Source organism: Anser brachyrhynchus (assembly GCF_964034855.1).
Source record: "Anser brachyrhynchus genome assembly, chromosome: 13".
Lineage (NCBI taxonomy): Eukaryota > Metazoa > Chordata > Aves > Anseriformes > Anatidae > Anser > Anser brachyrhynchus.
Window position 1 is genome coordinate 14880456 of NC_137708.1, and position 14567 is coordinate 14895022.

Consider the following 14567-nt stretch of genomic DNA (forward strand, 5'->3'; position numbering starts at 1 on the left):
AGTTGTGAAATAAGATCCTCGTTACTCCCTACAGTTTTAAGAGCTTACAGTAGGACAGCCACCCCAAATTCAACACTCCTGAGTCAGCACAGCTACACAGTGGCTTAAACAAGTGGGTATTTTGAAAATAGTATTTGGTATTTCAGTTTCTTAATTGCTACAGGTCCTGCTTTCAAGCTCTGTGGCTGTGTATGCATCTTGGCAGTATTGCCTGGTCGGAAGAAGGCTTGGAGTCTTGCACGACCGTTTGGCTGTGTGAGCTATGACCTGAGGAGATCTCATGAGATTTACAGGGAAACTGCAGTAGCTTGCAACAAGGAGGGAGGAACATTAGTTAAAACAATCCTTGTTAATACCACCAGCTGCAAATCTTAGAGTCTGCTGCTCGCCAAAGCGGTGGTTTCAAGTTCCAACCTGTAGCACTCCTTCCATCGCACATACAAGCTGTCAACCAGAGATACAGAGATAAGCCTCTCCAGATGGAGAAAAATTTATGTAGCTTTATGCTTAAACTACACAATAAACCGAGCTTAAACTGACAGCAGAATTGGCAGTTTTCTAGAAACTTATCAGAGGGAATGCCAGGGAGACAGGAGTGCATTTCCACTAAAACCAAAGTCAAGTAACAAAATCTCACACAACGTTTTTGAATTAATTTAGAAGAAACTGATGAAATTCAAATGGCATCTCTGCTTGTGGCATTGGCATTGCTTTTGCAAGCTATTTTAGACTTTAAGACGATGTGCATGCATCTGTGTGCGCATGACTCAACATGATGCTGGTGGCATTCCAATAAAGTCAGGCCACTGCTGCTCAAGTCTGGGCCATATCCAGAGCTCATTAGGATCGGTGAGAGTCTTTCCACTGAGTTCAGCCCCTCGTATCGTTGCCCAGGCTTGCGGTCTGAGGTACAGCAGGGACTGCAGTTACGCTGCTCTGCCCCCTGCGTGACTTATCGCACAGCAGGGCGTTTATGTTATATAACTAAAGATATTGAGACCAACCACATCGCACACACTGTCCTCAGCACAAACATCAGGATTACTGAAAATCCTCAGGAAAAAAAAAAATAAATCAACTCCCTAGTTTGCTGAACCCATGTGTAGTTTCTCTTTGTTTGTACAGAAAGAGTTCACATAAATAAATACACATATATGAATGAATCTCTAACATACTTCAACAGTATCAGACACAGTAAGCTTTCTGGTCTAAGTTGTAGAGGATTTTAGGAGAGATTAGGCAGTAAGGGTTGAGGATGTGTTTGCTGGTATTAAACATACTAGGCTCTCTCCCACCTACACAAAGTATGGCTCATTTTGCACACATTTTTCCAGCTGTTAAACAATAAGCAACACCCAGTATTTGCACGTGCACAGTGCTTTCTCGTGAAACATTCTACATAACCATGGAACTCTAAATAAATTTGTTTAGATTCTAAATAAATGAGCCTAAATGGGTCTTTGGACCAAGCACGATTTCTCATTTCTTCTTTGACTGTCCCACATCTTTTTCTGGTAAAAGAAAACATAGTTGTGCTTCTGTCTGCAGCACACTCTGACCAGTAAATTAAACCACATTTCCAGCGCAGAGAAACGTTAACTGTTTCAAAGAGGCCAATGCCAGTAAAACTTCTTAAGTTGCAAAACTTAACTTTGTGGGTTAAGTCTGTGCTTACCAGCTCCCAGAAAGACTTAAGAAAAGTCTAGAGAAGTAACTACTTCCCAAATGCCTGAATACAGCCAAAAACATGTGCTGTGGGTTCCAAAGGACAAATAGTTTTGAGTCATCAAATCTGCACTGGGCATACCTCCGTCTTTTTGGTCACAGGAATCTGAGACATTTCAGAGAACTTCCATCAAATCTCCGATGGAAACACAAGCAATGAACCTAAGTGGAAAGGTATTCCAACCCACAATGATTTTAGAAAACTAAGAAATTTAATTTGGGTTCACGTAAAATCTAAATAACTTGGCTTTGCATAGCAGAAAAAGAGTGTAGTATACATACGTAGCTGCATAAATTTGCAGTTGTATTTGTTTTATAACAGCAAGAGTTGTGTATATTTGCATTTCTCATTGTACGATGTATCTGCAAAGATGTAGGAGTCCTAATTATCATGTAATGTATTGTGTGAGAGAAAAACAAGTAGAATACTCACTTTCATGAAGCTGTTAATAACAAATAATGCCACTATACTTTCTTTGCTAAGACTGTTTAAAAGGGTCCCACTGGTAAACTTCAGGTTATCTGTAACCTCCTTCTGTTTCCACCATAAAGACAACACAAAGTGTAAAGACCCCCAGTGACTGTAACCCCAAGGGATCAGAATGCGTATTCTAGGCCATATCCTTCCACTTCTCCAATCCTCTACACCAGGGCTGTGATTACTAAAAACCCGTCACAACCTGCATCAGAGGAGCTCTGCTGGTGGCGGGGGTCCAGCAGAGGAGCCTGCTCACTCAGAGATTGCTGCAGGACGTGGCACAAGGACAGAGCACGGCAGCTGGAAGGGAAAGGCACGGTTTTGAACAGCACTTTGAACAGCATTTGGACCAAATGGTAGAAAAGCCTGGAGGTGGTGGTTTGCAGGGGCCCTTGCATACCCCCTGCTCATCATACCTCGATGAAAGGCTCGTTACCTTGATGAAAACGCTTGCCCTTACCTGAGCCACTCCTACTGGCACAAGAATTGCATTGCAGGAAATTCATCAGAGATGCCTTGTGGTTAAGGCTTTGCTCCTGCACACAGCTGTTAGTGAGATCATGCTCTTACACCACAGACTGGATGAGCAAACCAAGCACAAAGGAGGCGACACGGTGGCCCTTTCCAGCCTGCTACAGGTTTCATGCCCGTGATGCTCCCTCTGCCGCTCTTCTCCTGCCACCGCCACAAACTGGCTCCAAAGAAAAAGAGACAGGGTGGGAACAAAGGGAGAGCTTCCCTACCGTGTGTTGAAAACTGGGTTCCACTGGATGGCTGCTTGGCAAGCTAACCGCATGTCCGAACCAGGCATGACTGAACTGCCTTCAACCACTTAATAAAATCAGAAAACCAAAGATAAAACCGTGTGTGCAACAGACAGAAATCTGGCTTGTACCTGGAAGTGTGTCTAATCAAACCAGGCACCTAGCTGATTTTGGAAAAAAAGCAAGTGATATTCCTTCTATGTGTCTGTCTTGCTACTGCTGTCGCCTTTTTTTACTCAGCTTCCCCATCTTGTCTGTGCTGCTTTGGATTTGGCCATCTAACTAAAGCAGAGCAAACAAAGGCAGCCAAAGCATCCTCCTCTGTACTCAACTGAGGGTCTTAGAAGCAGATTTCAGCTACACAGAAATGTCACTCACACTGAGATGAGAATCCATGCCCATCTTGTTGCATTTCTGTTACTAAAATGCTGCAAGCTTACACCTAGAAAACTCTGCCATCCCAGTTTATTGATACTTCCCCTCTTCTAACCACTAAACCTATTAATGCTGTAGTTGGTTGTCAATTCAGATTGAAACAGAATGGCCTGCTCTGTAGCAGAGGTGGCACACCAGCAGAGTGGTAGAGGAATAACTGGTCCCACTCCAAGGATATAATGGCATAAGCAGAGACGGCTCACGCACTCAGAAATGCTAAGTAAATGTTTCCAGTGTAAGCAAAATGTGCGCCTTGTGAAGGACACGTGTACATGCAACAGGTATAATTCCCCTACCTGGCACCAATGGGACAGAGAGAATAACAGTTCCTACTCAGAAACAGCGCTACTGATTTGACTCATTCTGTGAATGGTCTGTTTCCTTCATGTCATCCAGTTATTTCAGTTATTTTCCATACAAAAAAAAACCTCCTGGTTCATCAAACCTCTAAGCAAATCCAAGGAGTTATTCTCAGGAAGCCAGGGATTTTATTTACTGTCAATCAGCGTGCTTTCTAGGGACACTGAGACTGTTACACTGCAAGAATCATACAGACTTGCATTTTCTTGTTCTCCCTGCCTCTTCCAGAAATATCTCCAGCCTGTCCAGATTGTTTTTGGCATCTGCTGCCTTTCAAAAAGGAGCCCAAACCGAGTTCTCACCTGGACCTTCTCCTACAGTTAAAAGGCAGTGAGACTTCTCCCCCACATCCTGGTGCGGTTGCTGTACAAACTGACCAAGCGAGCCTTCTTGTCACGGTGACCGTCGGTCCTGTTCGGCATGACTGAGCCAGAAGGCACAGCCCTGGCAGCCCGACAAGTGAGCACAGGGCTGGTGATGCTACAGGGGAAGGATTTGAGTTGCAAGCTCACATCAGTATGTTTCTGAGGAAAGAAATTCTCCAGCAGACTTTTCCCTCTGAGCAGTCCCTGCCTTTCCAACACCCCTCTCTGAGGCTTTTTCTAAAACTTGGTAAATAAAAATTTCATCTGGAGCTGTTTTATGCTGCAGATGTTTAGCCATTTATTGCTAGGATCTTGAGAGCCTTTAGCACACTGTCATCCTCACAGTGCAGGGTTCTTTCTTCTAACACTTAGCTGGATGGCAAGGAACACAGCTAGACAGTCAGAAGATGTAACTATAATAATAAGCAGTAATGTGACGGAGATGGATATTTAAAAAAATAAAAAGCCCAGCAGAAAGACAGCCTATGCTTTTGATCTGAGGACTAGACATAATTCAGGACATTCCTAGGCCAGGTGCCCGCTCTCTGTACCTGGAACAGACCCACTCCAGCAACAGCTCAATGTAATGTCTGCTGCCAACATTAAGAGCATGTTTGGCCTGCAGGACCTCTGCAGATGAGGGAGGGGTTCTGTTTTCTTGGCATGGGTTGGCACTAGTCAGTAAAAGGAGAGCGAGATACCAGCTTGGCAGCAGCGGTCCCCATATCATCTGCCAAGGTAAAGTGTATCATGGGGAATGCAGACAAAGCACGCTTTGTTTAGAAGCACAAAATATGCTCTGAAAGATTCATTAAATATACCAGACAATTTCTAAAGCAAAAACAGAGCAGTAAGAAGAATGCTGAGGTAGAGCAGAGCTAATTTTGCTTTATCTCTAACAAATTTATACTGCTTAACAAACAAAACAAACAAACAAAAAAAGGAATACTTAAAAACTGTTTGGTTTACTTGTTTACTTTGATTTTTAAGGATATGAAAGTTTTAAGTTCTAGTGCTGTTTTCTTCAGTAAAGACAAAGGGAACTGCCCAGAACCGCTTTATTGCCCTATCTCATGGATGTAGTTAACAGAATGGTTTCAAGGACGAAACTATTGTTGTCTACAGAAAGGTAAGAAAAAAATGTGGGGGGGGGCATAGCTAATGCCTGTGGTATTTAACTGGAGCTGGGGCCAACTCAGTTCTGACTTGAACTTCAGCTCCATTGAAACGTATTGCCAAATAAATGTGCTAGCAAGAAATGCATAACAAAGGCCCTGTGAATGTAGATAATTCTAAGTGATGTATCATAACTTTTTTATGTCCATTTATTTCTAAATATCTGTTCTCTTTTTTTTTTTTTCCAAATAACATGCATTTTGAGGTATATGAATATTTTGGGATATGCTAGAAGGTTAAAAAAAAATGAAATTGGGCAACTTAATTTGCAGTACCAGTGCTCGTGTGGAAGATAACTTGAGATCCTATCAGTCTTGGCAGTGTTTCCTGGCCCTCCTTTATCTAAGAATGAATTGTCCTCGCATGGTTTCTCTAGGATACTAGGCATTTTCCCTCCCTTCAGTGCCTGGTTCATGGTCAAATTCAGGGTTGGTGTTGCTTTGGAGTTTGGGTTTCTCCTCTGTCTTGAATAAAATGTAAGCAATGAAAGAAAAATCTCCACATAAATTTCTGTTTCCACATCTATTCCTCTAACGTGTAAAAATCAACATGACAAAATCTAATAGTTTTGTATCGATGCTAACCAGAATTAAGTCCCAGGTTAGGTAATACAGCTCCTAGTTTTAATAATTCTAAAGTTTAGGAGATTTATCTAGTATCCCAAGTAGGATCAAAATCCAGACCTGCCTTATTACCAAATACAAGTTTCTGTCACCAGATCCATGAAACAAGGAGTTTTTCAAGTTACACAGCGGCTAGAAGCAAAAGTCAGCATATACCAAGGCCCAAGTGCTGATCAATCAAACACGGAGCTTCCCAAATCAGACAGCAGGTGGAACCAAACACCATACCTTGCAAGGGCAGAGCCGATATGTTTAAAGATTGTACAACTGAGAGGTCTGGGGTGCATCCCAAAGGCAAAACCCTTCAACGGCAGCCCTGGCAGCACACAGAGTTAAAATTCCTGACAATTAGGAAATAAATGAAATGGACTGTTTCTTATTGTACTTAACTGAATGTCCCAATGATAGGTCCCATATAAAATATCCTTTATCCACTGAAGCAATCATCTGAACCACCTGCCAAGCTACAAGGTTAGCACACTGCATCTCCTCTGAGTGATCTTACTGACTTGTGCAAGGGGAATAACGATATTCTGACTGGACATTTATTTATTTTCGTTAAAAATGGTGGTAAGGACACAGTTTATGGAGAGAAATACTCAGAATTTCACTTTTACAGAGACAAATACCCCAAAAGTGGCTTCTGCTTTTCCACAGTGGGTACTCAGGATGGGGTGACATCAACAAGCCGCAGCCAGCGCTCCACACGACCACCACATAAAACAGAGGGAGGTGTCAGCACTTCCTTCGCCTTAAGCTTTCGTCAACCAAAATTTCCCCTGAGAAGAAGCCTGAATAAAGCAGCCTACGGCCGGCCACGTTCTAAGAAGCACCTCAGGAGCTGCCGCCGGAGGGCTGGGGCCATTACCTGACGGACACAACCCCCGGAGCGCTGCCGCCTCCTCACGTTTGCCGCCTCGGGGCGGGCTGTGCAGCTCCTGAGGCGGGTCGCAGAGCTCCTGAGGCGCGGCGGCCGCCATCACGACGCCCCCTGCTGCCTCTCTCCGGCTTCCGCCGCCCCCCGCCTTCCTCCCGGCCGGCCCGCCCCTGACAAGCCGCCGCCCCGCGCCTCAAAGCCCGCCGAGCCCATGGCCCGTGAGGAGGCGGCGGCGGCGATGGCCGGCGAGGAGGCGGCGGCGGCCGGCGAGGGGGGCGGCTTGTTGATGGAGATCGTGAGCTCCCCGCTCAACCTGAGCCTGCTGGGCCTCTGCCTCTTCCTGCTCTACCAGATCCTGCGGGGCGAGCGGCCCGCGGTGCCGGCGGGCGAGGAGGACCCGCCGCCGCTGCCCAAGATGAAGCGGCGCGACTTCACGCTGGCCGAGCTGCGGCCCTACGACGGCCGGAGCGACCCCCGCATCCTCATGGCCGTCAACGGCAAGGTCTTCGACGTGACCCGCGCCAGGAAGTTCTACGGGCCCGGTGAGGGGCGGCGGGGCGAGCCCGGCCCGGGGAGCTCCGGCTCTCGGGGAGCTGCCCCCGGCGGGGAGCGGCGGCGCGGCGCGCAGCATGGTGCGGGGGCCTCCGCTCTGAGGCGAGGGCAGGGCCGGGGCTCCTCGGCCGGGCCTCGGCGCTGGGAAGGCTCCAGCTCTGCCAGCCCACATCGCGCCGTTATTCTTTTATTTTCCCCTACCTAAGCTGTTAGGGCAGGCAGCAGAAGCGGGATGTCCTCTCGGTGTTTGCATTCCATTCCAACTCTTACTGAACTGCATAATACTTATATTAAAGCAATACGTAGCCGCTTAGGTTAAGCCAGCTTTCTGTCAGGGGTACAGGCACTTCAGAAGTGCAAAGAATGAAGTAAGCTTTACAGAGCAGCTGGTGCTGAGGTGGGGGAGTGTGTGCACATAGATACGAGTTTAATCGCCTCCACTTTTACCAGAGGTCTCCGGAGATGCTTCACTGAGGTCTGAAAATTTCTGCTGTCTGGTGTGACCACTCTTGAGCTGTCCAGGCATCTGGTGGCTGTGGTAGTGAGCTGCCACCACTACTCTGAGACGAGAACACTGCAAGAGATATTAGGGAGCTTGATGAGGTTATTACTTGTGGCACAAAGACAGGAGACTGGCACTAAGTAATGCTGGGCTGAGTTCAGCAGCACTCAAGATGATACGTACAGAAGAGTTAGTTGTACAGTTCTGTGTCAGTACTAAAACCCACTTGACTTAAGAACCATGCTTTAGATGTTACCCTTCTGGACAACACTAAAAGCTGTCCTTTGTATAAAACGTAGCCACCACAGTGCCTGGCTACTTGGTTTTCTTTTTAATGGAAAAGTAAGATTCTCTCTGAGTACAGGAAAAAGGTCACTGTGGGAGGTGTGGAAGATGAGAGGCTCTGTGCGGTAACCAGAGTTCACATCTAGCTTCTTTAAGCTCCCTTAAGAACTTTCAATGTCCAGTTGCAACATGCTTGTCATGCAAGCAAGTTAATGAGTAACAAAGTTTAGCAAGAGTCTGCCTTGATAAGGTATCCCTGATCCACTGTGAACTTCACGTTTTGGTCATTTGAGTTCATCTTGCATTTTGAAAGCCTTAATAGATATTACTTCCAAGATAGTACTTCATAGTATCACTACCACGTTTTCAGTTAGGTCATCCTTTCAGCTCTCTAAGCCCACAGCATCTCTCAGAAAACCTCCGTTTCTCCTCAGGCTTACAAATCCATCCTCTGTTCCTCTTTCTGAGGATGTCCTTCCCAATCTGTATGCTTATTCTTACTCTGTGTTCCACACACTATTGCGTGATTTGTTGCCCAGAAGTTCCAACACACTCGGTGTCTCTTCCCATTGTTTTGTTTCTTGACTTCTTCCTCTGTTTTTCCTTGTTACCAAGTAAAATAAAGTCTGGAAACATTTCAGAAGTTTAAGATACTTCTGACCCTCAAGTCAAGGTAGGAACTCAATCTGTTTCAGTCTGGAGACTCTGATCCTTGAAGATCATACAGCATCTGTTGCCTCTGTAATAATGTTTATGTTTTTATTTTAAAGAGGGCCCATATGGGATTTTTGCTGGGAGAGATGCATCCCGAGGTCTTGCCACTTTCTGCCTGGATAAGGAGGCTCTGAGGGATGACTATGATGACCTCTCTGATCTCAATGCTACACAGCAAGAGACCTTGAGGGATTGGGAGTCACAATTTACTTGTAAGTAATTTTAAACCTATTTACAAAGAAGTAGCTAACCAGCGTGTAATAGGGGAAGCAACAGTTAAAAGTCTGTTACTAATTTGAAGCATCGGTCTGGAAGCTTACTTTTGAGTTAATGGCTCAGTTTACCAGCTAAAATTCTCATTATTCAAAAAATTAAGAGAAATGTAAGGCATATTCCCTCCCTCTGTGCCTTACAGAACAGTAAGAGAGTTGGAAACACTCTTTCAAAAGATCTGTAAAACCACCCAAAAAGTTGACAGAAATTGGAAGTACAGCACACCTCTAATACAGTTAAGACACCATCTATAAAGACAATTAAATTTGAAGCTCTGAAAAATGAAGCTTAAGTCCCATTCAGCTTCTCAGAAGTACGAGTAACATTTGAATTATTACTTCTTGGTTACTTTGAGTTTTGAATACCGTTTAAACAAGGCCTTTTTCCCTTTGGGCTCCTGATATAGCTAGATACAGCTATAACTTTTATACTATAAACAAGTAATTCTGCATTGCCTTGCTGATGACTTTATTAGATTCATGGAAAATTGCCCAGTTGACCTTCTACCCACAAAATGATTAGGAATGGGCAAATGCCATCCCTGGATGTAACTGTACCAGTTATCACCAGAGCAGCAGAGGAAAAAGGCAACTTGCACACTTGGGACGTTTGGTATAAAATTAACAGAAGGAAGTCATTTTTGTAGTTGCCCTGTTTTTCTCTGCTTAGCAGCGTAGGTTTTTAAAAGGCTTAGTGCCATGTGTCCCAACTTGCTATTCAAAAAGAAAATCAAACCACGGTTTTATGGAAATTGTTGTGTTGACCTTGTACCCTGCTGGCACAATTTTTTTTTTCCTCCTATGATTTATCTTATTGATGAAAAATAACTCTTCCATATCTCATATTGCCTTTTAGGCCAGTGAACACCAAAGGGATTATTTCTGCTCAGATAAGACAGAAAATAATTCTATTAGTTAGCTTATCTTAGTGAAAGGATTTATATTTATTTGATAAAAATTGCACATGCAAAGTTTGCATGCAAAGTTTGTATAGTAGAAATCAAGTATTTTTTGTTTTTAAATCCGGTATTAAAGATTTACTATCACTAGTTGGAATGGAGCTTTCTCCACATAATGTCATTAGAAGGTCTGAGTCCTGACCTGCCATGCCCCTGCTATTTTGGCTCTGTTTTAATCAAGGCTGTTAATCATGCCACACTGAAGGGTTGTTTTATGATGTTAACAACTACATCCCAGAAAACAGAACTACGTTATCAAATTTCTAACCTAATCTAGTGTTTGTATCTACCTTTTCAGGAGTTGGGCATCAAGATTGATGCTGAATTGCACTCAAAAATTAGCTTTGGCACAGCAAGAAAAATAATCGAATCCATGATTCCTTTTCTTTAGCTGGATGAGTCCCTCATTTTTCATGTGTCGCTACATTAATTCATCTTCTGGCTTAGCCAATAGAAGAATTATATTTCATACACTTTGCATATTTCTTAATTTATTACAACACTAATAGTTGTTCAAGTAGTTTGTTTTTTTCCTTCTCTCCACTGTTTGCAACAAGGAGCTCAGAGGTGTTCTATTGCAATAGAGGCTTCTTGTTAATTTATGAAATAGAAGCAGGAGTTACAAAAAGTACCTCTTCAGGGCAGAATAATGACTTGATTTTTTTTTTCTTCCAATTTTCAGTTAAGTATCACCATGTTGGTAAGCTGCTGAAGAATGGGGAAGAACCCACTGTATACTCTGATGAAGAAGAAAAAGATGCCCAAGATGCAAAGAAAGACTAGAAAGTGCAGTGAGGAACAGTCTATTTTTGTATCTTAAGGGATCGTTTGTAACATTCCAGTTCTGTTTTACAAGTTGCAACAGCAACAATGCTTACAAAAAATCCAGTTACAGTGAATCAGGTTTATTGCTCTAGGCTTCCTTTTCAAATTCAGCGATAAACTAGTAAAGGTCTAGTGTGTCTTCCTTTAAACCTGCATAATATGAAGTATGCACAAAAAATATCTGTGCAAAAGTAAATTGCAACTTTTGCAATAAAGGACTGATTTTATTCTGTCACTATTAGGGCAGAGTAGGGTTGAAATCCAGTTTTTCATTAACCTCCTAGCACTGTGGACACAAGCACAAGAATAACTTCACGTATGTAACATAAATTCCACTAAAATTCATTTAGCGTTAGCTTCTGCAGGATCTGGGCCTTCGGTTGTAATTCCTTTAGAATCACAGAATGGTTTGGGTTGGAGGGGACCTTAAAGACCATCTAATTCCAACCCCCCTGCCATGGGCAGGGACACCTTCCACTAGACCAGGTTGTTGGCAATTCCTGGCAACCAGGAATTGACTGCACATTCAACAGTGAATTAAAAAATATATATCCCCAGGAAAGGGTACGGTACCACCAGCTTTTGCCATAAAAAAAATCATGTAAGGAAGTTGCTTAGTTTAGCTGCAGTTTCATATTTTTTGTTTGCTCGTTCATGAAGCACCATACTCATTTGTGGTGCAATATAATTCAATATTATGTCTGATAATCTGGGTTTTAAAGAGTTACATAGAGGCTTACAGATGAAACACTAACTGCTTAAAAAAAAAGGCAAGAATTTTTGAGAGGTTAAATCACTTTTAGATACTTACAAAATTAGTAAGGACAGATGAATACCTGATGTATTCAGTCATGCAGCTGCATTAATACTCTTTGTTTATTTTTAAAGTACATCTGAAGTGTTACTTAGGTACTGAGTGTAACTACGCATCCTTAAAAACTAGGTTAATAATGAAGTACAACTTACCTGGACTATCATTTGTTCGTTTTTCTTAGAAAAACTATTTTAAGAATTTAAATAAAATGAGATTAAATGGGTAAAAGCAGCTGCTGTTGATTCTTAGGCCTTAAAAAAGACTTGCTGGCATGGCACGATTAACAAGTACTCCTGTACATGCACCTTTAGCAGAAAAACCTTTATGGTCCATGTAACTTATACAAGTTTCCTGTACAAAATAATAAAACGTGGTGTGAGCCATTTCTGCGTCGAGGCTTTTGTTGCTTTGGAATGTTGCTGTTAAAAGAAATGGCAAAATCTCATGCATAACCAGCAATGTTATACCTGGGGGAACTGACTATTGAATTGCATTTCACCTGTTTGCTCTTCTAGTTTACATCTCTGCTTAATTACTAGGTTTGTCCCAACCATGTAACTTAGTCTCCTACCAAAGGAGGCTGAGTAAATGCGCATGACTGAGGAAAAATGTAAATTTGCCCCTTTATCAGCCAAAATACATTTGTATAACTTTACCAGAAATTTCCAGGGAGATAACTAATGATTTGTTGATCTCTTGTAAATGTGATTCTTGTCCAGGTGATTCTGCTTGGGTGCCTGTCTGGTATAGCTCCCCATTATTTAGTTTCTCTGGTTCAGCTCTTCTGCTGCGTTGTTTCAACTCGGCAGCACAACCAACATGATGAACTGAGGCCTGAGTGGAAAGGCGTGAACTAGACAAAATTGTTCAGAAGTAGAGTGCATTGCACAACAGAAACTTTCATAAATATGTTGACACAACATGCTGAAGTGCCTGAGACCGACTGCAGTGAGAACTAAAGACTTTCCCTCAATCCTCACACTTTCATGGTGTTTTTCCTTTCAGTTACGCTGGGCCTCCCACTGAACAGTGCAGCTGTTTGAGCCAGATAGCTTGCATAAAGTGTTACTGTATGAACTACCTAATGAAGGTCTAGAGACAAGTCTAAGTCTTGTCATGGCCTTTGTGTTTTGCAAACTACTTCTAATGGTTTACCTCAAATCCGAAATGTGCTTTTATCTGTTTAAGGCAGAAAATAAATGTCTTGCATAATGGTGGTGTATGTTTTTATTTACTGCGACTGGAAGTGATGGCTAATCCTCCCCCAGTGTTACAAATTTTACAGCCTACAATCTGTCTTTCTTACGTTATTCAACATGTAGATTGAGTATAACATGTTCAAGCTGAATGGCTCTGAATGTAGTTCTGTAGCATAACAATTTTTAATAGAATACTAAATTCAGAACATGTTCACATATTTTACTGTTGCAAAAGCAGAGTTAGGCATAAAAGAAACAAGTATTTGCTGACACTGAGCAAAAGCTGGAGTTCTGGAAGGCTGTCACGCAGTGGAACTGGGCTGGGCTGTAACCTACCCTTCAGTAGGTCCAACGCTGACTCTTAAGTTAGTCCACAACAAATCCTGAGGAACCAAGCACTATTTTAAGTATGAATCTGCACATCACAATATGATGCTTCCCAAATAAATGACAGAAAACTGGCAGTAACACAGGACAAAGTGTAATATTAAGCACGTGTGCCTCCTGGGAGGGAAGCAGTACAATTCAGATAAGACCAGTACCTTTTCAGAGAAAAAAATCATCATGAAAGGGAAAGGAGTGAATCACAAGAACAGTGGTTTCATGAAGCAGCAGGCACACATTTTCTCCTGAAGTGCTAGAGAAAATGGGTGTTTTCTGTCTTCTTTTTGTTCATCGCAACTTGATCTCTTCCTTCAACTGACTGGTTGCAATGACTAAGCAAAAAAAACACACTGCGTAACTTAATCATTTGTATATTAACCAAGGAGGACAATGAAAAACTAAAAGTAGAGATTGTCAATCTCCCTCATCCAAAGTGTTGAAATACCAGTTACTCGTGTGTCATGAAAACATACTTCAAGAACTCTAGAGCAAATCAAAACAAGCAGCGTCTCATTCCCAGCCAGTTGTGGCATACAGTCCACTGCTTCGTAAAATACAGAAGTTTCCCTCATCTGGGCACTGCCTGCTCTTAATTATCTCTAGTGGTTTTACAATAGGTGAGGTAAAAGGGCAGATATTTCTATGCACTGCTTGGAATTGCTGGATTTAGAGGAAAAGGACGTATCGCAAGATCTACAGCCTCAGAGCCTTACTTCATACTACAAGTGTCACAGTAAACAACAATTCATAAAAAAAAAGAAAAAACCCAAACCCCATCACTCCTTGAAACACCGTCTGAATACAACAGCATAAACCAAGCTCACGCAAAGATGTGAAATTCTGCTGGGAATGTTATACATTTCTGTTCCTCAACTATTTGAATGCTGATTTTAATGCCTCTTTTCACCTATTAAATGTTCAAGTTATATAAACATTCTATAACTTCCATAATTGAGATGTGACATTTACTCCTAAACACAAATGAAATTTAACTTACAAAGCTATGTGTTTAAAGAGTCTTAAAACAAACTGTTATATACAACTTAAAAGATTAGTCTTCAGGATAATAAGATTATACTGAACAGTCCAGCATAGGGAAAGATGGGGCTCAAATTAAATGTGCAAGTAGAAAAAGTGAGAAACTAATACTAAACCACCTGAGAACAGGTTCTAAATAAACCCACCTGTAAACAAAAAGGGAAAACATATTTCAGTATGAAAATTACCGTGTTGTCTCAGTTGAATGTGCACGTCTTTT

The 14567-nt window shown here is 42.4% G+C and overlaps 2 protein-coding genes across 2 annotated transcripts in view; one reads left to right on the forward strand and one right to left on the reverse strand.

The window, feature by feature from the left end:
- KIAA1210 overlaps positions 1 to 6929 on the reverse strand; it is a 61196-nt gene extending 54267 nt beyond the window's left edge. The window contains exon 1 of the mRNA XM_080553980.1: positions 6795 to 6929. The gene's annotated coding sequence lies outside the window, so the exon portion shown is untranslated. The remainder of the gene's footprint in view (positions 1 to 6794) is intronic.
- Positions 6900 to 12940, forward strand: PGRMC1 (progesterone receptor membrane component 1). Its single transcript, XM_080554044.1, has 3 exons — positions 6900 to 7345; positions 8913 to 9068; positions 10770 to 12940. The coding sequence occupies exons 1-3, from the start codon at positions 7015 to 7017 to the stop codon at positions 10868 to 10870; spliced, it is 588 nt and encodes a 195-aa protein (XP_080410170.1). The 5' UTR covers positions 6900 to 7014; the 3' UTR covers positions 10871 to 12940.
- The last annotated feature ends 1627 nt before the right edge of the window (positions 12941 to 14567 follow it).

Coding starts and splice junctions, on each gene's coding strand:
- PGRMC1 (XM_080554044.1), top strand. CDS start 7,015: ATGGCCCGTGAGGAGGCGGCGGCGGCGATGGCCGGCGAGGAGGCGGCG. Junction 7,346..8,912: donor CAGGAAGTTCTACGGGCCCG/GTGAGGGGCGGC, acceptor TTTATTTTAAAG/AGGGCCCATATGGGATTTTT. Junction 9,069..10,769: donor TTGGGAGTCACAATTTACTT/GTAAGTAATTTT, acceptor TCCAATTTTCAG/TTAAGTATCACCATGTTGGT.